General features: G+C 61.3%; 8 protein-coding genes across 8 annotated transcripts; all 8 read left to right on the top strand.

Annotated features, from left to right (window-relative positions):
- Positions 1-622: 622 nt before the first annotated feature.
- On the top strand, positions 623-2,593 carry LINJ_09_0670 (conserved hypothetical protein; the record flags this gene model as incomplete). The annotated part of the gene is made up of 1 exon (XM_001463487.1): positions 623-2,593. The coding sequence occupies one exon, from the start codon at positions 623-625 to the stop codon at positions 2,591-2,593; it is 1,971 nt and encodes a 656-aa protein (XP_001463524.1).
- Positions 2,594-4,077: 1,484 nt separating this feature from the next.
- Positions 4,078-7,303, top strand: LINJ_09_0680 (conserved hypothetical protein; the record flags this gene model as incomplete). Its single annotated transcript, XM_001463488.2, is given in 2 exon segments — positions 4,078-5,466; positions 5,468-7,303. Coding segments are annotated over 2 exon segments (3,225 nt in total).
- A 1,232-nt stretch (positions 7,304-8,535) lies between these two features.
- On the top strand, positions 8,536-10,038 carry LINJ_09_0690 (putative Zinc finger DHHC domain containing transmembrane protein; the record flags this gene model as incomplete). The annotated part of the gene is made up of 1 exon (XM_001463489.1): positions 8,536-10,038. One exon carries the CDS (start codon positions 8,536-8,538, stop codon positions 10,036-10,038), a length of 1,503 nt encoding a protein of 500 aa, XP_001463526.1.
- Positions 10,039-11,054: 1,016 nt separating this feature from the next.
- On the top strand, positions 11,055-12,968 carry LINJ_09_0700 (conserved hypothetical protein; the record flags this gene model as incomplete). Its single annotated transcript, XM_001463490.1, has 1 exon — positions 11,055-12,968. The coding sequence occupies one exon, from the start codon at positions 11,055-11,057 to the stop codon at positions 12,966-12,968; it is 1,914 nt and encodes a 637-aa protein (XP_001463527.1).
- A 655-nt stretch (positions 12,969-13,623) lies between these two features.
- On the top strand, positions 13,624-14,682 carry LINJ_09_0710 (conserved hypothetical protein; the record flags this gene model as incomplete). The annotated part of the gene is made up of 1 exon (XM_001463491.1): positions 13,624-14,682. The coding sequence occupies one exon, from the start codon at positions 13,624-13,626 to the stop codon at positions 14,680-14,682; it is 1,059 nt and encodes a 352-aa protein (XP_001463528.1).
- A 718-nt stretch (positions 14,683-15,400) lies between these two features.
- LINJ_09_0720 (putative prefoldin subunit 2) lies at positions 15,401-15,817 on the top strand (the record flags this gene model as incomplete). Its single annotated transcript, XM_001463492.1, has 1 exon — positions 15,401-15,817. One exon carries the CDS (start codon positions 15,401-15,403, stop codon positions 15,815-15,817), a length of 417 nt encoding a protein of 138 aa, XP_001463529.1.
- A 535-nt stretch (positions 15,818-16,352) lies between these two features.
- On the top strand, positions 16,353-17,465 carry LINJ_09_0730 (conserved hypothetical protein; the record flags this gene model as incomplete). Its single annotated transcript, XM_001463493.1, has 1 exon — positions 16,353-17,465. One exon carries the CDS (start codon positions 16,353-16,355, stop codon positions 17,463-17,465), a length of 1,113 nt encoding a protein of 370 aa, XP_001463530.1.
- A 292-nt stretch (positions 17,466-17,757) lies between these two features.
- LINJ_09_0740 (conserved hypothetical protein) lies at positions 17,758-18,678 on the top strand (the record flags this gene model as incomplete). Its single annotated transcript, XM_001463494.1, has 1 exon — positions 17,758-18,678. The coding sequence occupies one exon, from the start codon at positions 17,758-17,760 to the stop codon at positions 18,676-18,678; it is 921 nt and encodes a 306-aa protein (XP_001463531.1).
- Between the last annotated feature and the right edge of the window lie 3,623 nt (positions 18,679-22,301).

Here is a 22,301-nt window from a genome sequence, read left to right on the forward strand (position 1 = left end):
TGGACGCGTTGCGAGAAGGCGAAAGCATACCCGGCATGCGTCCGTCACGGCGGTCAGTGCGCACGGCCACCACCATCACCCCCACCCACCCACCCACCCCCTGCACAGGCAGCCCTCTGAACACTGTCTTTCCTGGAGCACCGTCGACGTCTCGCTCGCCATTCCTCACCTCTCACCCCCCCCCTACCTCTTCTAATCTCTGTGCTGGCGACAGCACATGTGTGTACAAGAAGTACACAAGTGAACAAGCTACGCTTGGTACCGGATCAACACGGCCGGCTGGCACGACTCTACACATAACGACCTCCGCCCCCTCCCCCACCCTCAAATGCCACAGCCGTCCTTCTCACGCGTACCGGTCGGGCTGGACGGCTCCCCTTCGAGTGCGTCGGTGGCGGTATCAGGAGCGGCAGCTGCAAACGCCGCATCGTCAACGACCCGGTCGCCGACCACCACCACGGCTGGAACGTTCGTCTCGCCCTCAGTACTGCTGCTCCGCCGCAGCATAAATGATCCGTACTACTTTGCATCCCGTGCGCAGTTCTCGCACCGGCATCACCACCACCTCATCAACCGAGACACCGCCGTCGGCTCGGGCGTCGCCGCAAGTACCCGCTCCCCTATGCAGAGGTCCAAGCACCGCGCCTCCCCTGGCGGCGGCGGCACCGTTTCTCATGTCACCCCAATGTTTACCGATGATAAGAAGCGGGATGACAGCGACAGAGTCGACAAGCTTACGCAGCAGCAGCAGCAGCAGCAGCAGGCACAGCAACCGGACGGTGGCCTTGTTGCGATCGAGAACACGCCGACAGCGCTCCGACGCAGGGCGCAGTACAGCCGAGCCAAGCCGCGCCCCATCCCAAACAGCCTACGCACAGGTAGCGATGCGATCGCCGTCGCCGCCGCTGTGGACACTTTCTACACCACCCCTTTTCTGCAGCTCGCCTTGCGTGAGGCAGCCGAGCGGGAAGTGGCGGCGCGGCTGCGGTTGAGCGTGCAGAAGATGTCGTCAAAGCTGCACACGGTGCGGGTGGAGGGGTTGAAGGAGGCGACGGCTCAACTCTTGCAATGGACGACGCAGGCCTCCATCGAGTCGGCTGAGCGACAGCAAGAACAGCAGCAGCAGCAGACCAAGTCCGATGCGCGCCACACCGACAGTGCAGCTGCAGCCGCGCCAACGGGGCAATCCAACTTGGTGCTCCCGCCCTACGACGCGGTGCGCGTCGAGGTGTTGGGCGGGTCGTCGCCAGCCGTCGCCCATGGACACTACCCCCACCACCAGCGCCCTCCCTCCTCTGAGTTGCCGCAGCGTCGCGACAACGAGGCGGCCGCCGCCCGCTGCGCGAACGCGTTGCGCAGCCCCTCCTGGGACGTTGTGCAGCACGCGCTGGAAGGAGTGGACTACACGAGCTCAATTTTCAACACAATCCTCGTACCTCGGCTGGAGGTGCGCAATGCCATGAGCACCGGCGCCCCCATCAGCGTTCAGCTGCCGAGTGACGTGGCGCTGCAGTGGACTACGCTTCCGACAACGTCGAGAAGTGCTGCGGGGGCAGCGAGCGGCGCGGCATCCCAAGGGACACCACCACCAGAGAACAAACTACTGCGAGCGGCGACAGCAGTCACCTACGAAGAGCAGGAGCTGGCCCTCCGCTACATCCAGGGCACATGCCTGATACTCTACCACCAGCGACGTTGCTGCGCTGAGGGGTGCCTGCTGTACTACGCGACGGAGGTGTTCCAGTGTATGCGCAGCCACATCGACGCGCTCTTCACATCTCAGCGGCGGGAGCGGGAGGAGCGGGAAGGCGAAGAGCAAACGTGCCAGCGTGGGAAAAGAGGCCTCAGCACGAACCACGGCAGTGTGACTGGTGCGCGCACGCCCGGCACCTCGTCCGCGACCACAGCAGCAGCCTTCACAGCGGCGTTGCGAGAGTCGGGTCGCTCGCAGGTTTCCGTCGACCCGTCGCTTGTCCGCGTCGTCGTGGCGCTTGTGGACGCTGTCGAGGCCTCCTGTCACTACAACCCGTCGAGCTTACGCCGTTTCGTGCAGACCGGCGGCGTGACGGCCATGCTGAACCTGGCCTACTGTCCATTTATGCCCACCCCGATCCGTGCCGCGGTGCTCAACACGATTAGCGTGCTTCTGCAGCAGGTGACGCCCCTGCGCCGGTATGTGGCAGCCGCGAGCAAGGCACAGGGAACAAGCAGCCCCCGCGGTCGCGGCGGTGTTGTCGAGCCGAACCCTGACCCACTCCTGCAGCGCATGCTAGAGAACGCGGTGCACGACAACCCGCTTGGCCGGGATGGGCAACAGATACCGTACTCCACCGACTTCGGCAGCGCCTCCAAGTTCGACTCAGCGGTGCGGGATTGGTTCTTCGCGAATGGGCTTGGTAACGTCATCGCGTCTGTGGCGCAGCTGCAAGACCTGCGCAACACCTTCCAGCCCGCTTCCTTTATCGTACCGCAGGGAGCCGCCGCCGCCACCGCCACCGCCGTGACGCACGCCAACATGCTGCGTGAAGGCGAGCTGCATCGCAAGCGGATTGGGTGGCTGCTCGAGTGCATGGACGGACGAGAGCTGCGATGACCTCCATCTTCGAAGCCATTGCGCGAATTCACGCACAGACACAGAGACAGACACGAGTTCGTACGTATGCGCCCCTCGCTACTGCTTGACAACTGTCGCCTCTCTCCCTCTTCGTACAAATCAACGCCTGTGTGTTGCCCCTCCCCCCCCCTCTGCGCGCGCTCCCTTCTGCTCAACTCCGAAATACACACGAAAAAGCGTGAGGAAGAAGCGAAAAAAAAGAACGCAATTCCATTTCTTTTTTACCTTCCGAACTGCATACATCGCACTGCGGCTCCGGTGTTTCCTCGTCCGCGGCCCAAACATGCATACCTACATATATATATATACCCCTCCCTACCCCCTCTTCGCTCGCCATTTCATGTGGGTGACCTGAATGCACAGATGAGCGCACGCGCGTGAATCAATGTCCATCTCCATCTCTCTCTCTCCCTCTGTGTGTGTGAAAGAGAGTACCATTCCCCTTGTACTCGCCTGTGTCTCTCCCCGTTTCCCTCTCTCTCTCTGCCCCTGCTTTGCCCTCGTTGAATGGCTCTGTCCCTTTTGTGTCTTGTGTTGGTGGTGGAGGTGAACCGTTCCCACCACAAGCACGCTTACCCTCACCATTGCACGGCGACCATCGCGACCCACCACCACACCCGCCCTCGTTTTCCCACCCTCCGTTTCCTAGCAAGCTGGCACGGCGCGCAGTGTCCTCTCCGTCCCTGCCTCTCTCCCTCGTCCTTCGCCTCGTTCCATCTATTTTCTGTCTGTCTGTCTGTGTCTGCTTCTCGCGCGGCGTGTGCGCGTGCGTGTGTCAAGCGTTTTCTGTCTTGTGTGGTTTTGGCTTCTCTCCGGCGCTTACAGTCCCACAGAGGAGGACCCCAATACAATACATACATATATATATATATCCATATCTATCTCCCCTCCCCCCTTCCTCCCAGCCTCATCCGTCGCTGCTCGATCGTTGTTGTTGCTGTCACGTGTCGTCGAAAAAGAAAAGAAAGCGGGGAGAGATAGGAAAGAGGGCGATCGGAGGTGCACTCACACAGCGACGGTGCGAGCGTGATCAACGAGAGCCGGGAAAGGCGGGCGGAGGGAAACCTGCGGACCGCACGCGCACGTTTCGCCTCCCTCCTTCTTCAGACACACCACCCCCACCCCACCCATTTCGCTTTCTGATTTCGTTGTTGTTAGTCGCTTGCTGGTTTTTTTTTCTTTTTTCAAGTCAACGAGCCCCCCTCCTACTACTCCTCCTCCTCCTCATTGCGTTACCCGCCTGTCTGTGTCTGCCTGTCTGCCTTTGTGGGAGCCCAGTGGCGGAGACGCCATTACCCTTTCGTTCGTTGCGCGCTTCGGCGCCAACGGCACACACACACACACACACACACACGGAGAGAGTGAGGCGACAGCGGCGCCTCTATACGCCAGCAGCGTTGCCTGTCTGTTCCGTGCATTGGTTGATCTTTGTTTTGGCTCCCTTCCCTTTTGCACACTGTCGTATGAACAGCCTGCAGACGTCAGCCGCTGATGCTGCCGTGGCGTGCCTCCGCGTTCTGCACCGTCTCCTGCAAGACGAGGAGGTGACACTGGCACAGCTGAGCTACCTTATCGAGAATGTGCACGATCCGTTGGCCCACGTGTGTCTGCCGCCAAGCCAGCGGCCCATGGTCGTGGCCATTCCACAGCTGAGCTCGCCATCGGCCAGTGTGTTGAACCGCTACAGCTCTCCCGCCAAGCACGCACATCCGTCGGTGCCCTCGACAATGGCCGCCGCGGCAGCTAATGAGGTGAAAGCGCGACGCCTGCCACCCCAGCCCGCCGTGGTCGAGACGGCGGCGCCTGCGCCGAAAGAGGCAACGCCGCCCAAGACGGCCAAATCGACTGGAAGGATGCGCAAGACATCCAGGAAAGCTTCGAGAACAGGTGCGGTGAGCACAAAAGCCTCCTCGTCGTCGTCGGCCAGTAGGGCGGAGGCGCGCGTCCCGCTGACCTTCAGTCGGTACTGGGCCATCTTCGCCAATCTACCTACGCTGTATACGGTGCACCTCACCCTCGTGCAGCAGCTCGACAAGGTCCTTCTACGACTCACCCAAATTGTGGATGAGCTGCATCCAGCGACGCAGGACACTGCGAGCAGCGAGGTGCTCCACTCCTCTGCTGCCATACCTGTCCCCGACGCCGCCCTCAACACACGCAAGCACGCTTCAGCCCTTCGTAACCCTTCCGCCAGCCCGGCTGCAGGCGCTCGTAGCGTCTACAACGAGATTGGCATCATGGTTTGCGAGTTCTTCGGGTCTGAGCTGATGAAGCACTTCATGGCGGAGCACATGATGTACACAGTCAAGTACACGCAGCAAGCAGCTCCGCAGCTGCTTCGGTTGTCGCGACTGTGGCGATGGTGCGCAGAGTCATCGGGGTCATCCGGGGTGTCGGCGGCCTCCCTCACGCACCTGTCGGAAATGGACCAGAAGACAATTCTGCAAAACGATCTCTTCTTGGACTTTCTCTGGCGCTCCTTCGGGCCATCCGGCATGCCAGATGATGATCGGGTGTGCATACCAGCGTCCCCGGAGCTGCAGCAGCGCACCGCGGCGGGCGGGCAGGGTCAGGCGCTGCCGCCGGCAAGAGCACTGGCCGGCGGCAGCGGTGGAGCTCGACGCTCTCGCCCTACCGCGGCAGCCTCGTCCCCTGCAGCCCGCCTCCCTCCTATCCCAGCGATGTGGGAAGGCTTCCGCACGCTCCTGGTGCTTCTTGCCACCCCGCTAAGCATCCTGCGCCGCTACAGCCACGTGGCACGGTGCCTGGTGGAGAGCGGCGCGCTGCTGCCGAACTACCGTAAACGGCTGCAGAGCTGTTTCGTCGACGTCGCCGCGCTGCGCATCAGCGAGGATGTGCTATGCGGAGGAGAGCAGCAACGGCCGCTTCCGCGTGCGTGGCACGATGCCGCTTTCAGGGCTGCGCGTGGTGGAAGCGCGCGATGACCCGTCGTTGGGCACGGTCAACTGCTTCGAGCTCGTCCTGCCGAGCCTTTCAAAGCGTATCACCCTCTACGCCGCCTCGCCCGAGCAGCGGGACCAGTGGGTGGACGCGATCCGCTACACGGTGCGGCGATTTGAAGCACAGAGACAAAGGCAAGCTGCGACGAACGGCTCGGCGCGCAGCAGCGACATGAACACGGCGGCAGGAGACGGAGGCATGCCGAGCGTGATGCGGCCTACAGCGCCGATGCTGATGTCCAACTCCCGGCTGAGCCGTCAGCGACACAACGACATCAAGTGGCAGGCGTACGGAAACCTCCAGCGGCGCACGACGGAGATGGCGCCGCAAGCCTCGCATATGATCTCTGGGGCGGCCCGGTTTCCGTTGCCTGCCGTGGCAGGTGGGCCGGTGGGCGGGTCGTCGTCCTTTCCTGTCTGCCACTCTCCGCCGCCGGCGAACATCCCATCCGGTGGCCCCTCGCCCAACAACAGCGCCGTCCGCCACCGCTCCGGTAGCACTCACCGACACCTCGACTACAACATCGCGCCCTGGTCGGCACGCGCATCCGTGCACCGCCGCATCCGCAGCCAGGAACTTATCGCAGTGCATCAGCAGCAGCTCGCCGTGTCCTCATCCCACATCGCTACACCCACCCAAGCCGACGGTGCCCCGCCAGGGGGCGGCGGCGCGACGGTCGAAAGCAACTCCAACCTGAACCCCATGGTCGTCCCTGCCCTCGACACAGGCAACATGGATAGCGCCTCACCGGTGCGCGCGGGGGACAGAAACGCGCCACCACAGAAGCAGCATTCTCGCCAGATCCTCTCCCCTATCGCATCGACGGCCGCCGTTGCCGCCTCTACTGAACGGCGCAGCAGCAGCTCCTTCCACTCCTTCACTATCGACATCATGGTCAGCTCGAACCGCGGCAGCGGCGGCTCCGGCGTCAGCACCCCGTTGCGTCGCCCTGTATCAGAGCGCTTCGAGGCGGTCAAGATCAGCAGCCGCGGAGGAAACCCTCCCCACCAACCGCTGCAGGAGACTTTCGCGCTTCCAGAAAAAGCGGCGCGTCACCCCGGCGGCAAAAGAGTGGCATCGTCGCCGGCAAGCAGCAGCAACAGCAGCAGTGGCGTGCTGGACAGCGTTATCGGCACAGCAGGCCCACCGACACTCGTCACGGATGGCATACCGGCTTCTGGTGAGCCCCTTTCGGCTTCTGCGGGGGCACAGGCCTTGCGCCGTGCTGACTCGGGCCCGCCCAACAAAAGTGTCATCTCAGTAGCCAAGGTCCCGCCAACGTCGGTTACGGTCGCCGAGGAGAACAACTCACGTGACTCGCGACCGGCCACCGCTGGCGACCAAAGTGCGAGCGGTACGGGCAGCGTCATGAGTGCTGCTGCCCTGCTAGAGCAGAGCGTCAACGGTGGCGCAGAGGAAGATGACTCGATGACGGCCACGGCCGTCGTGACGGCGTTCCGCTCTCCAGGGGTCATCTATCACCGCCTCATGACGCCCACGTCGCCTTTGGTGATGGAGTCCAGACCCGCGGCGGTGCCCCGAGAAAGCAGCGACGTCCCGAGTCCTTTCAGGCCCATCATGGATTCCTCAATGGACTTCGACGCCAATGTGCGAAAGCCGATGGTGGCTGCGGAGCCGCTGCGGAAGACAGTGAAACCCTGCCACCTGGACCCAACTGCGAAGGTGTCTCACGGCGGCGACAGCGACGACGGCCCGGTGCAGCCGTGAAGCTGAAGCGAAAAAAACAAAGAGGAGGGGAGAGGCCTTCTTGCTTGTTTGCCCGGTTCTTTACCATCCGCATATGTTCCCTTCCCTGACCCCATCCCACCGCAGCACCGACACAAGCGCAATCGACGACCAAACGACGTCTACTCTCGGTAACCTCTCCCGTGGCACTTTCCGCTCGCCCGCTGCCCGTGTGTGTGTGTGTGTGTGTGTGCATGAGCGTGTCTGAGTGAGTCATGCACCACCACCTGCGAGAGGAAAAGAAGAGGCGCTGGCAACGTGGCTCGATCTTTCACAGCGTCCGCAGACATCCTCGTCACCAAGTGCCTCTCCCTCCCTCTCTGCATACGCCACCTATTTAACGCTCAACCGCATTCCGCGCCATCTCTCCGGTGACCCTCTCACTACCACCACGGCAGCAGCAGCAGCTGCAGCAGCATATCTTTGTAAAATGCAGGTCAGAGAAGCAAGCGGGCCCAGGACAAGGACGACAAGGGGTGAAGGGAATGGGCAAGAAAGAGCGAGAGAGACACAGCAACTCGCAGCTGTTGGTTGAAAGGGCCTCTTTCCCTTACCCTCTCTGGCTGTCTTGTTCTCTCCCTCCTTGCCACGTATTTTGCCTCCCTCGTACCCCGGTCACACAAGGTCATCCGCCCCTCGACAGAATTAGAGGTGGTGTTTGGCATATGATGGACTCTTGACACCTGCACCCCTCCCCCCCCTCTCCCTCTTGCCACTCTCTATTTATTTCCTTTACGGGTGCCAACTCTTGCGCAGCCACATCAGCGCACACGTACAGGGCGAGAACGAGCGAGAGACGTGCACGCACGTGTGCGCGCTGCCCGTCTCTCTGCGCGTGTAGTGCACCCCCCCCCTTCTGCTTCCCCCTCCCCTCATCTCCCTCCCTTCCCCTGTTCTTCGGGGGAGGGGGGATCGATAGTGTGACAAGGGGTGCCCTCTTTGATCCCGCCTCCACCACAACCCCACCACGACGGCGTTTCCATCCCTCGCAGACACGCTCACGGCGGTGTCTCCTCCTCCTCGGCTCCTTCATCAGCTCGCCGCTCTCCTCTCCCTCGCTTCCCCCCTCCCCCTTCCCCGCATCCTCACCCCACCCAACCGACCACCACATCTCTCTCTCTGTGTCTCCCTCCGCATACACGTAGACATACACACAGTCACGCACACACACACGTGTAGCTCAGCCGCGAGAAAGACAAAGAGGCGAAGGCGCCATGTTGATGCTTATATTTGGCACCTTCATTGGTGCCATTGCCCTGGTTGGGACCTTCATGTACATCGTCATCATGGGCCCGACTAGATATCACCGCGACGGCGTCGTCGGCAAGCTCCATCGCCTCCTCACCAGCGTCCCGCTGTGCGTGTGCGGGTTCTGTGTGAGTTGCTGCTTTGGTTGTGATCAGCGCAAGGGCCGGCTGTGCTGCAGTCGTTGTGCAAAACACACAATCCACGAGCGTAACTGGTTCATGGTCATCTTTTACGTTGTCCTCGTGTGGACGGTGGAGGGTCTGTACCTGCTCGTCTCCCTGCCGCGGCTCAAGGCATCCATCACGTCGAAGGCAGTGTCGTGGGTTCTCGTCGTGCTCTCCGAGTTCCTGTGGGCCTGCGCCACTTTCTCCGACCCGGGCACCGTGACGGCGGAAGCCGATAGGGCGGCGCAGCGGCAGCAATTTGCGACCAAAGCTGCCACCGGCGCCAAGAAGAGGCTCTTGTCGCGTGAAACAGCAAAGAGCAGGGCGGGTATCGCCGGTCAGGGCACGACACCGGGCAACTCCAAATCCCGCCGGTCCTTCCTTTTCTCACCCGCGGAGGAGTTCGTGCTGAACCACCGGTATATTGTGGACGGCATGGTGTACGCCATTGCCTCCGATGAGGCAGCCGCGCAGCTCACGAGGGCGCAAAAGGAGTACACAAGCCCGACTGTGGGACAGCCCGTCCAGCTAGGCCAGAGCTGCACCACCTGCCATGTTTCTCGGCCCAGCCGCAGCAAGCACTGCCGTCTGTGTCATCGGTGCGTGCGCCGGTACGACCATCACTGCCCGTGGATCAACAACGACGTGGCAGAGCGGACAACGCGCTATTTCCTCGGCTTCCTTCTGTGCCACGCCATGTCCTGCACTTGGGCCTGCATCGACCTCTTCCGCAACACTCGCCAGTTTCTCGTGACACACCACGCGTGGGGGTGGGTGCTGCGATACCCGAACGGCCGCACCGTCCCGCTGAACCTCTCCCAATACCTGGCGATCCTCGTCAACTTCCACTTGCTTGAGGCGTGTCTCTTCTTCTTCGCCTTCTTCATCGGCCTCGTGCTGTACGCGTTCTGGGGCTATCAGATGACCTTTGCGGTGGCGAACCTGACAGTCAACGACCTCAACAAGATCGACGACACAGTGGAGTTTGTGGTGACGCTGCCGACGCTGGATTTGGTATACCGTGAGTCACGCAAGGTGCGCGAGCGCCTCGAACAAGTAGCCGAGCGTAAGCCCAAGGCCCTTCTGGCGCTTAAGGAGCCCCCGCCACCCAAGACAGAACCCGGGTACGAGGAGGGCGGGAAGGAGAACCTAGCGTACCGCAAGCGTGCTAAGAAGATGCTCACGGAGGACCTGAAAGGGTTGTACGACCGCGGAGTTTGGCGGAACTTGATGGAGGTCCTCTTGCCTTCCGCGCCGCTGCGCGACTCGGCCGTCCTTGCCAAGGCCACGGCCTGTGTACTGTAGGGACTGGGCGGCGCTGGCGCTGATTGCACGATTCATGGCGGGAGGTCCTGTGGGGGGGGGGTGTACGTGTCCGTCTGAGAGGGAAGGTGCGCATGCAAGGCACTCGCGCTGACGCCGCGCAGAAAAAAAAAACAAACGAAAAGCACAAAGAGTATTGCTGCCCGTTGTTATTGTGATGTTGGGATGGAGGTGTAGAATTGGTTACCAAGACCGTGTCCAGACTTTCCTCTCTACACCGGCCCCCTCCCTCCCGACACACACACACACACGCACACATTCACGGCTCCAACAAAGCATCCCCTCCCACCTTCAGGTGCGCGAGTGCGAGGCACATGCGCACATGCACGTGAACATGGAGGTGTGTATATATATGGATATGGATATATATGTGTGTTGCCCTTTCAACACCAGAACAGAAAAGAAAGAATAGGGGTGGGGCCACCACCACCAACACGCGCACCTCTTCTGAGCGTTTTTCTCTCTGCCGTAGCCTAAGCCTCTGCGTGCACACACCGAGCTGTATCACGCATGAATAGTGCGCAAGCCTTCGTGCGCACAGCTCCACAAGGGTGTAGCTGCGCGTCGGCGTCGTGCTTGTGAGCCTGAGATGTCTTCGATCACTCGCCCCCCCCCCTTCCTATCCTCCTCATCTCTCTCCCCTCCCCCATTCCCGCACTCTACCCTCCCTTGTTCTCCTGTGCTGACCCCAGAGCTACTAATGCTTGGGGGCCCCACAGCGGTTGCTCGCCGTTTGTACGCGCGTGTGTATTTTTGCATGTGTGTATGCGTGTGCACGTCCGTTCGTGACTGCCAACATCCCTGCATTGCTCGACTCCACAACCACAACGACCGCTCGCTATCCTCCTTTGCGCCAGCGTCCGGCGCACGCGCGCATCAGTTTGTGTATTGCTGTCGCTGCCCCCACACGCTTGGTCTATCACTCTTTTTCCTCTCTCGTCCTCCTGTTGCTCCGGTGTGTGTGTGTGTGTGTGTGCCCTTCTCGTGTCCCAGTATCGATGGCCACGACTGCCTCACCTCAGACGGGATCAAGCCCCACCGTCCCTACACCTGTGGCACCGCCGTCGATCGATGAAGCACTGTCGTACTGGATTGGGCTCTCGCGCCTCATTCACCGCGTCTGCGTGACGTCCGACTCTACACCGTCCGCTGATGAGTGCGTGCCATCCGATCGGCTCCAAAGATGCATCGGTAACGCGGAGGGCGAGCCGTCGACCTTTACTCGCTACGCCCTTCACCGTGTGCTGCTCTGCTGTGGCATAAAGCAGCATCGCGTTCGAAAGACCGCCGACCACATGCTTGCACAGCTTCTCTCGGCAGCCTACACCACCGCAGCCGCCCTCACTGTGCCAGTCGTCTTGCTGGACAACGAATCACCGGCATCGACGCCTTTCCGTTCACCAGTGCGTCAGTTGCCCGTACCGTTGCCTGTTCTCGTGGCGGACTGGCTGAAGCAGTCCTCTGCTGACGATCAGAACGCGTCCCAGCACAACCGCTACTGTCTGCGGGTCCCCGCCGTCACGTGGAGCAGGAGCATCATCAAGTGGTTGGGAAGTGAACTGCGAGGGCAGATGATTTCGCTGAGGCCGCTTTCCCGGTGGAGCATGGTGTGTGCGCAACAGTCCGGACGCATGCCTGTAGTCATCTTTGTCGGCGGCGCCAGCGGCGCAGGGAAGAGCACGCTGGCCAGCCTGGTGGCGAGTCAGCTGCGCGTCCCAAACGTGCTGTCTACCGACACAGTGCGTCAGGTGTTGCGGACGCGCCTGTGTGGGCACGAGGCGCAGTTCCCGGCCCTCTTTGTGTCCACGTATGAGGCGCACAAGGTGACGGCAGATGATGGTCACGTCTCCGCGGATAACGGATCTGCGGTGCCGCATGCGCTGAGCGCCGACGAGAACGCCATCGTTCAAGGGTACGATGCACAGTGCGAGCTGGTCCTCCGCGTCCTTGACGGGATGCTGGCGCGCCTCCTCGCTCGCCGCGAGTCGATCGTGGTGGAAGGGGTGCATTTGCTTCCGCGATATCTGGCGGCGAAGCGCGCCGAGCTTCTCGTGTCGCGTGTGGCCTGCGTTCCTGTTCTCGTGCGCATCCCCAAGGCGGACAGTCACCTGGAGCGGCTCTGCATCCGCGCACGCGGCATGTCCATGCGGGCGCAAAACAACAGGTACATCGCCTCCTTCAAAGCAATCCGCACCATCCAAGCTCACCTGGTCGACAGTGTGGAGGCGGCATCGCTGCCGGTTCTGGTGCTTTCGAACACGAACATGGACAAGTCCTTCACCGCGCTCCACCACACCCTGTTGGAGACCATGGAGTACGCCGCGGTGCACGGCTGGCCTGCGGACGCAGCAGCGGCGGCCGAAGTCCCTCTCACTGGGCTGGTCTTCACGTCTGTAAAAGACAGACTTGTTGCGGTGGTGCGGCAGCGGCGGTGTCGCCGCAGCGCCACAGATGACAAGACCAACACGTCGAGCCGGACGGGTGCATCCGCGCCGGGAGACGAGGAAAAGGGGGGCGTGGCAACGGGCCCCTGCGGCGCACTCGTACTCGCACCCCACGCACGACTGCCAGCTCATTCCCCGGCGGGCAGCAGCAGCAGCAACGGTGCAGCGCCACGCGCTCGCTCTGCAGAGCTGCTGGGGGTGGTACAGCGTTGCCTTCTCGAGCAAGGCTTGCGTTATCACTCTCGCACCAGTAATGCTCAGGCAGATGCCGCAACGGTGTATGGTTCGTCCGGCGTGCTCGGCGCGCGGGACGCCAGCAGTTGCTTCCACGCACACGTTGTCGTACGCCGCTCTTTCACCATCGCGGCGAAGTCGCACATCGGCCTGACCGCGTCGTCTCACCTTCCGTTAGCCGACCGCAACGACGAGCTCGACGAGGTGGAGATGCCGTCCCTGATCGGCTCATGAAGGTGGTTCGATTTAACTCGCACGTGCACACGTGAAGAAGAGGCGAGAGGGGGATGTCATGCATAACGCCAACTTTTCATTGCGCGTGGTTGTCGCTTGTTTGCTGCTCATCACACCCGCACAGAACCGTCGGCATCGTCATCGCTTCCACTGCCGCCTCTCTCTCTCTGGGTGTTTGTACGTGGGGAAGGGGGCGGGAGGGGTTTGTTCTGTGACACACACACACACACACATGCCTCCCTCCCCCTCCCTGTCGTCGTCACTGCGCCTGTTGCGCACTGTTGCGGCCGCTACCATGTTGCGTTGTCCTCTTCAGGAGTGTGTGAGGGGCCTCTCCTCACTCCTCCTTCCTCCCTCCTCCTCCCACCCCACCCTCGACTTCTTGCACCAACCACCAACCCTCCACGACTTGCAGATCGCTCTGGATTGACCGTAATGACGGTGGCAACGCAGTCGCGTGCGCGCTTGGGGGGGGGAGGAGGGAAGGGCGGACCTTTTCTGCACTCGCGACATGCGTGATTCAAAATTAACGCGAACGGGCTTACCTCACTCCTCTCTCTGCCTTTTATTGTCATCGCTTTCTTCTCGGTGAAGGAGATACTCTCGCGGCGTCGTACGCAGGCGGGCAGGTGCCGTTTGTCCATCGTCTCTTGTCATGTCTGACACCGCGCCTGGTTCAGCGCCCGCGCCGGTCACGGCTACTGTTGATGCGCCCCCATTGTCGGCCCCAACGAAGGTGAAGCCGCCGCGCAAGAAGCCACCGAGGACGGAAGAAGCCAAGCCCCGGCTGCTCGCTCCGGCAAACGGCGTCTCCGCACAGCAGCAGAAGCAGCGGGACAAGGAGTTTGCCACGCACAAGGCGCACATTCTGGCCAATCTGCAGACAAACGTGTGTGACCTGAGCCCCAAGGGAAGCGTAGATGCGAAGTGTCTCCCTGTGATGGATGTGCTCAACACGCACAAGGACTACGTCACCACGAGCAGCTGCAGCGGACGCATTGCCCTCTTCCACAGCATCAAACACAGCGAGGCTTGTGGGGCCGACGACGGGACGGCAACGCCGAGGCCGCGCATGAAGCGTGGCGAAAACGCGGCGCTTGGCTGGGTATTCGTGAAGCACGGCATGCTGCGCCCGATGGAGATGGCGCAGGTGGTGGGTTTCCTCTGCGGGGCACCCACCACCCCGGAGGACGTAGCGCTGGATGCGGCGCAGTTGGAGAAGCACGCGGCTCACATGGCCTCTGTGAGCGGCAGCGCCCACTGCCACGGCGCCGCCCCTGGTTCCTTGCTTGCTGAGATGTATGATGGCGAAGTGGAGGGAGTGCTGGTGGCGGCGGGAATGAGCGGAGACGAGGTTGCGGCACTGCCCGTTCCTACGCGCGGTACCGTGTCGCTCAAGATGGAGCCGTTTGTGATGCACGTTCGGTGCCGCACGATGGAGGCTGCAAAGCTGCTGCACTCGGCGGCCGTTAGCGACAGCGGGTACCGCAACAGCGGCGTTGTCCCGCCTGGCAAAAAGATCATGTGCGGCATCCGCGGTGCTGCTGGACTGGGACTGGAGGTGCCTGTCGTCCTTGACGGTGTCAACCACGTGGCGTCTCAGCGGGCATACGTTTGGGCGCTGCTGGGACTCGCGAATGAAAAGATGGAGGCGAACGAGAAGAAGATAAGGCTGCTGGAGAAGTCCGTGGCGGCGCGCGTTTTGCCGGCGTGATGGCCACGCTCAGCCCCTAAATCGCGCAACGAAAGCTAACAACGTGTGGACGTATCTGAGTAGCCCAGTGTTCTAGTCAACGCGCGGGCGCACAAGTACCTGCCGTGAGCAGGCCATCTCATTCCTACCTCCCGCCCCACTAAGACACGCGCAAAAAAGGAGGCAAGAAAGAGACAGGGCACAAGCGGTGCGCGGCTCTCCGGCAGCAGCGGCGTGGGGGTACAGCTGTCCCGCTACGACTGCCGAAGCAGCCCCGATCATCCCTCCCCACCCCCACCCCTCCCTACCCCTTTTGTCCTCTCCCGTGCACCGCGGGCGATCACGTACGCCGCCTTGGGAACGATCCCGCTACGCACGCCCCGCAGTGTGTCTGTGTGTGTGTGTGTGTGTGTGTCTTTCCCTCTCTCCTTCCCTCTGTGTGCCTCCACCACCACTACCGTCATCTCTCCTCCTCCTCCTCTGTCTTCTTGTGGACGTACCGTGCGCACGTGGCGACGTCAATCGGTGACGATCGCCGTTTTACTGCGCCTACGCGAGAAGAGTTTCTCAGCCCCCCCCCCCCACCCACCCACCCACCCCCCTACATCACGCGTCATCGGTCCGCGTCACAGGTCTGCCTTCATCATCTTGCTGCGTTCGTCTTTACTTGACAGTCGCGCTGTCCTCTTTAACCTTTCGCTCCTCGGCTGTGCAACACAACTGCTCCGCAGACCAGAAAATGAGCGTGAACACCAGTGCGTCGGAGAGCTCTCTCACTGAGGAGCAGATTGTGCAGCAGTACAATCGCATGCGTCAGGAGCAGAGCGCCATCATGTCCCGCATCGCCGAGCTGGAGAATGAGTCCCACGAGCACGACCTCGTCGCGACCGAGCTGCGCCCGCTCAACAAGGACCGCTGCTGTCATCGCCTTGTCGGTGGCGCGCTAGTGGAGCTCACGGTGGGCGAGGTGCTGCCGGACATTGAGGAGAACTTAGCCGCCATCCGCGAAGCGCTCGGGCAGCTAAACAAGGGCCTCATGGAGAAAGAGAAGCAGATGGACGATTTCATGACCAAGCACAAGCTGAACCGCCCTGGCACGAACCAGGCCGTGACGGCCAATCAAAACAACGAGGGCAACCGCGGCGTTCTGGCGTGACGCGGCGCTCGATGCGGTGCAGCAGTTGTGGGCCGCGGAGTCTGCGCGTGACTATCTGTGTGCGTGGCGTATATATTATGTGTGTCTAAGTCAGTAACAGCGTCTCCCTCCGCGGCCCCCCTCCTCCTCCCCCCTCCCTGTCTGCGAGTCTTACCACACGCGGATATGTATCTATGAGGGGTGTTCGTGTTCGTGTCTGTTTGGCGTAGATCTACCTTCTTACCTGAGAGAGACATACGAAAAAAAAAAGGAAGCGAGAGCGACACTGAAAGCCTCCGCACCCCTCCCTCCGCCCGCTCTCTTCCGCCTCGCCGTCCGGGCGGCACGTAGGTGGGGACCGAACACCAAGATGATGTGCAGTCGAATTCGTGCTTCACGTATGCCATGCCCTTTCTTGACAACCCCTCGCAGTCCTCAATGGTATCCCTTGCCAAGCCTCTCCACCCGAAACTCCCGCTCTCCCCTCTGCGCTCGTGGACACTCACCGTAAAGAAGAAGCGAACAACAGACGATCCCCTGCACAGGCGCGGGCCGAATGTTTCCGCAAGGGCTGATCGATCAATGGCTGAGCAAATCACGTGATGGCCGCCGCAGCGTGCGAGAGGACCGGAAAGCAACGCCAGCCATCCTGGACAACATCGACCGCCTCGAGGAGTACTGCCGTAGCCACCCCTACGACGTCTTCTGTGCGAGCACGTTGCAACATCCACCCTTTGCCCTCCACGCACTGGAGAGCGAAGCGGCGGAGCAGCAGCGGCTCGCACAGCCGCCGCCGGTGTTCGCAGCGACCGTCCCCTCGCCCTCTGCTCACACGACGGCCTCCAATGAGGTGAGGGGCGGCGTCTGTGGGCGGTACGCAGACGGAGACGAATCTCGCGCGTCGGTGGCGGCTGCTCGTCAACATCTGCACAACGTCGCTGCGCGACTCGCCGCGTATCTGCAGTCTAGCGGCGCGGTGAGGAGTTCGGCAAGCCGGCATAAGGAAGAGTCGCAGTGCACCGTTGTGGCAGACTTCTTTGTGCACTTGCTGTCGGAGGCGGCGGTGGCTGCCGTGTACCGGCAGGGTATCGCCGCGCAGGTGGAGGCCGAGGAGCGGGCGGCCTTTCAGCATCGTCAGTCACGGCGACGGTTGCAACTGCGCGTTGACAGTAAGCACGACGTTACTCTGGAGCGTCTGGAGTTGTCAGACAGTAAGGGAGCAGGCACCGAGGCCGTCCATGAAGTCGAGGGTCTAACGGTGGTGCGGCCCATTGCTGACTACCGGCGCCTGAGTCAGGGGCTCGCTTCGCTGTGGAGTTTGCTGGCACAAACGGAGCGACGTGGTGGACTGGCGGCCGGCGGACCACCTTCGAAAAAACGCAGCCGCGAGAGCACCGTCGATACCGGCTCGGTGAACGACAACGACAACCTGTGGACGCGCGTGCGTGTGGACTGTCTGCGCCACTGGCTTGGCGACCGCGGCCTTCCACCCCCGCCGCCTCTTCAGGGCACCGCAGCGTTGGGGGAGTCTCAACAAAAGACAGAGGCATCGTCGCCAGCGATGCCGGGTGGCGCGTGGTGGAGTCGGCCGCTCTACATCTCCGAGCGCGATGTAGAGTTTGCCCTGCGCAAGGTGCTCGCGGACGTCACAGCATCCACAGCCTCGTAAGGTGTCTGCTGGGACCTATCCAAACACAAACACTCGAATAAAAACTCTTTGATTCGGGCCCAAAGCAGCCGCAAGAGCAGCAACTGCCATTGCCTGCCACACCTGCCCCCTCATGCGCGCTAGCACTGGAGACGGCGTCATGTCTACTCCTGTCAGTCCCGTCTCACGCCTCTCCACCGTTTCGTCTGGCACAGCTGCCCTCGCCAAGAGCACACTGCACATATTTTACCTTGTAGGTTGAACAGGACACCGCGCGCAGCGCCACTGCGCACCGCCTACGAAACGTTCACCCATGTCAAGCAAGCTCATCAATGCTGTCTGCACCATGGCAACGCGCGAGTGCGTTGCTGAGCTTGCGCTGTTCCACCGAGCGCTCCGCACGCTTCATCCCACCCTACCCCTCTACCTCGGCTGCAGCAGCGAGGTCCGCGACGCCGCAGAAGCGGCCACCGACGCCACTTCGCAGCTGCGTGCTCTGTACGACGATGCGCATGTGCGGTGGGTACTGTGTCTCGACCAGTACGGCCCGGTCATCTCACGCGCGGAAATGGAGCGCCAACGCGGCGTGTGGTACCCCGCACGGCACACTGACTTCATGATGGAAAAGGCCAATCTGATGGAGCTAGCGTTGATGACGGCAGAGCCAAGCACGCCGACCGTGGCCTTCCTCGACTGCGATATTATTCTGCTTCGCGAACTGCCCTGCGTGCCGGCAGCCGCGGCTGTTGCCCTGTCGCCGCACTGGATTCGCGAATCCGACGAGGCCATCTTCGGTGCCTTCAACGGCGGCTACGTTGTCGCGAGCACGCCGGAGGTGCTGTGGGAGTGGCGACAAGCTACACAGACGTCACGGTACTTTGATCAGGCTTCGCTGGAGCACGTGGCGGCTGTCTTTGAGCGGCGCGCGCAGCTGCACCGACTGCCACCGCAGCACAACTACGGGTTCTGGCGTCTCCTCCAGTCGCGCTGCGGAAGTGTCGCCGAAGAGGCGAAGCGCTTTTCCATCGCCCCTGCGCCGTCACCGGGCAGCGAGCAGCAACCAGCGCCGATGGCCGTCCACTACGATGGGGCACCGCTTTGCTCTGTGCACACGCACTTTTTGATGCCCGACCCCCCGCGAGACGTTCGCCTGTTCAACGCCGTGCTGAAACGCTGGCTGGGGCGCTGCGCCGCCACAAACCCCATCTGCGCCGCGGTCCTCGCGCACTTCTGAAGGGGGAAGCGACCTTCCCCCACCAAGCGAGGCGCCGCCGGGGGCCCCCAACGGCCACACGCGGAACGCCCCAGCGACGAGGGCACCACAACCACCCCCGCCGCGAACCCAACACCGGCAGCCCCAGCGCCCGCCGGCGGAGCGCCGCAAAAACCAACGCCAGCCGCCCCACCCACCGAGCGCGCCCAAAACCCTTTCAAAACCCCAGCCAGACCCCACCCCGCCCCTGGCCCCTCAGCCAGCGCCGCACGCCCCAGCCCCTAACCCAAACCAAACCCGCCGAAGGCCGCCGCAAAGGCATGCAAACACCACGCGGATAGAAAAGACGCGCCCCCCCCCCACCCCCGCAACACCCCCGGGGGACCCCACCGCCCGCACCGGCGGCGGAAAAACACGCCGACTTCCCCGCACCCTTTGCGCCTGGAAAACCCCCAAAAGAAGCGGCAGGGCGCTGGCGGGGCTATGACGCACCCGCCCCCACCAGGGCGAAGCTGGCGAGCCCTGCGAAAAAAGAACCAAAGGAGCCGACGCCGACACGGAGCAAACCAGGGACCCGACAAACCCCAGCGCATCGCCAAACGCCCCCGAGAACAAGGGCACCTGACGCGCAACACAAACACACACACACACACAAAAAAAAAGGAAAAAATTGCAGCGACACATCGTGGCTTTCAAGTCGGCTATGGCGGTGGAAGCTGCCAAAATCCAACCAGCGCAGCGCCAGCCAGAAACCCACCAGCCCCCGCCAGACACCACGCACAACACAGAGCAAGCGAGAGAAGCAACAAGGGAACCAAAAAGCCCACAACACAAGGACCGACCGCCTCAGCACAGGCGCTTAGCGGCGAGCACGGCGCAGAGGCGCGGCATGGTCACTGCAGCAACCGCCACCACCAGCGCGCATTTCCTTTCGGCGAGACCCTGCCAACCCGTTTCCCCAAGCCACGCGCCCCCAACCAGAGCACGCACCCAAAAAGCCACACCGCAAATCCCACCAACATCGAATCAACAATCTCGACCAGAGGGCCCTCGCAGCGGAACATGAAATCAAAACCACGCCCCAAACCAAAATACTACATAATTCGCAAAAGCCAACGGGAAAGGCTTTCGCTTTGGCCAGGATAGGAAAAAAACACCGGGGCCATTACGTTTCCCCCCTTCGGGGCCCAGGGGGAAGACGCAGCCGCCAGCCCGGAAGAGGCCACGAAACCCCAAAAGCCACGCGCGCCGGCAAGACGCCGCCCCCGGCGCTTCCCCCCCACCGCCAAACGCCCCGCCCCCCCCCCCCCCCCGTTTGTTTTTGCCGCGCGGCGCCTTTCGGGGCAGAATCCCATTCACACATACACCGCGCTGGCGGCGGCGCGGCGCCCGGAAGCGAAAACCAGACATTTTTCCACCCATGAAAACACCCCGCCCCGCCCGCTTTTTTTTCGGGACGCCCTCTTCCCAAAAAAAAAAAAGAAGGCCGCGCGCGGCAAGAAAAAAAAGGACCCCTGCCCTGGAAGCCGAAGCCGGCGCCTAGCCGCCTCAACCCCAAAGGCTGGGGCCCACAAAATCACATAAAAACCGCCTTTGGCAGCCCCCCGGACACCCGGCAAAAAAGCGCCGGTCCCGCCAAGGATTCACGCATTAAAAATCTTTCACATATTAGGGAATCATTCGGAAAACGCGGCCCGCCAATTGTTTTTCTTCCTTTTGCCCCGCCATGCTTTTGGCCACCCCCGCTGGCCGCACAAAAGGCGCCCCGATGCACCGAAACGGCGGGGCCCCCTGGGCCGACAAAGAACGCACACGACACGAAGACACAAAAGCCGAACGGCCGTCGGCACGCCGGGCGCCTTTCCGAACCGGCGGTTTTCTTTGGGCGCGGCCGCCGGGGAGCAAAGGGGCCCCAGACCGCGGCACGCAAGGCCACGAAGGCGGCGGTGGCCGAAAAAAAAAACCCATCCCCGTAGCGGATGTTGCGGATATTTAACGGCGCATTTTTATCGCCTTTGGCGACGCCGCCGCGCGCTTTTCACGGAGTAGAAAAGAAAAAATTTTCCCAAAAGATACGAAAGGGCGTCCTTTTGGGGTGCCCTCCCCGCGCGCCCGTTTTGCATTTCGCCCTTGCGACAAGGCCCCGCCGGCGCCCGCCATTGTCACCGACAGCCCGCCACCGTTTTTCAAGAAAACGCCCCACCGCCATGGGCGATACAGGGGGAACGCGGAAGTAAAAAAGCCCGGCGCCGTTCAAATCTATAAAAAAAAGTTGGGGGGGGGGGGGGGGGCCCCGGGAAGGCTGTTTTTCGCGACCGCAACCCCCGCCACCGCGTTCCCCGTGACCGCCCACCGGTTTTGATTTTTAAAACGTCATCAAAGGCATTTCGGTTCGAAAACGGCGAAACAAACGCCTCCTCTTCTTTGTTAAAGGTGGCGCCCTCCGGGGCGCGTTGGATAGTGTTGGCCTGGTTTTTCTCTTTGGGTAAATCTTCGCAAAAACTAGTGTTTTTGTTCCAAATTCTCACGCGGGGCACGGAGAAGACACACACCCCGAAGCCTAACCCCCCCCCGCGCGGGAAAGCAGGTGGGTCGCCGAAAGCTTCAGTAGGCGGAATAAAACCCGAAAACAAAGGCGCCAGCCAGCAACTTTCTGAAGAAGTGAAACCCCCGCGCCGCCCCTTTCAAAACCGCCAAAAGCAGACACGCCAAGGCCCTTTTCCAAAAAAACGTTTTCTTTGGCTTTTAAAAAAAGGGCCCGCACGCCGCGCCGCTTTCAGTAGGCAAAAGCGAAAAAAAAAAGCACAGGAAATAAGTTTCCGTAAAAAATTGCGGTGGCGCGTTTTCTGGCTGTTTCTGGCGCCGCTCCGAAACAATGGCTCATTGTTGGACTCGAAAAGAAATTTGCTTTCGGGCCTGTTTTGCTGTTGCAAAATTTTCTTTATAGTTCAATGGTGTTGCTTTGATGTTCATGGGGCTCCTGTTTCTGGGGCGCGATAAGGTCATCTTTGGCCGTCTGAAAGCTAAAAAAGACCCGGGCAAAAGCCCACGCCATTTTTTTATTTGGCCTGCCTGATAGCTTCAATGTTTTGCAGCAATTTATCCAAAAACGCACAACTCGTTGAAACAACTTTCCGCAAACGAAGGGCCTGGTGATTTATTTTCTTACTCATCATGTGCTTTTTTTTTTTGCCTGGGGGAGCCCTTGCTTGGCGCTAGAGCTTTTCCTTGCCATGGCACTTTTGGGTATTTTTTGTAAAGTGGCCAACGTGTGCTTTTGCATTCTTTCCTGACTATCTTGGTTCCCAGGGTTTTCCCGTTTTTTTTTGGATAACGTTGGCTTGTCCCAATACAGGCGTGCTTCTCTCTACTCGCATCTCTTTTGATGTTTTTGCGGGACGCGGCGCATGTTTTCTCACCGCCGCCGTTGGAATCGTCTTGGTCAGAGTGGGTGGGGTTCTTTTCTTTTAGCTTCTGTTTCGATTTGCCATCGGCACTCGCTGCCGTCAGGTCGTTTTGTGGCGTGCTATTTTTTTGTGCACGCGGGCGTCCCCTTTGATCTTGTTACCTAAATTTCGTACTTTTTTCCCGCAAACTTTTTGCGTCCTCGGCCAGGTAGTTTTCCTTTCTTTCGCGTGCTTTTC

This window comes from Leishmania infantum, chromosome 9, assembly GCF_000002875.2.
Source record: "Leishmania infantum JPCM5 genome chromosome 9".
In the NCBI taxonomy this organism is placed as follows: Eukaryota; Euglenozoa; class Kinetoplastea; order Trypanosomatida; family Trypanosomatidae; genus Leishmania; species Leishmania infantum.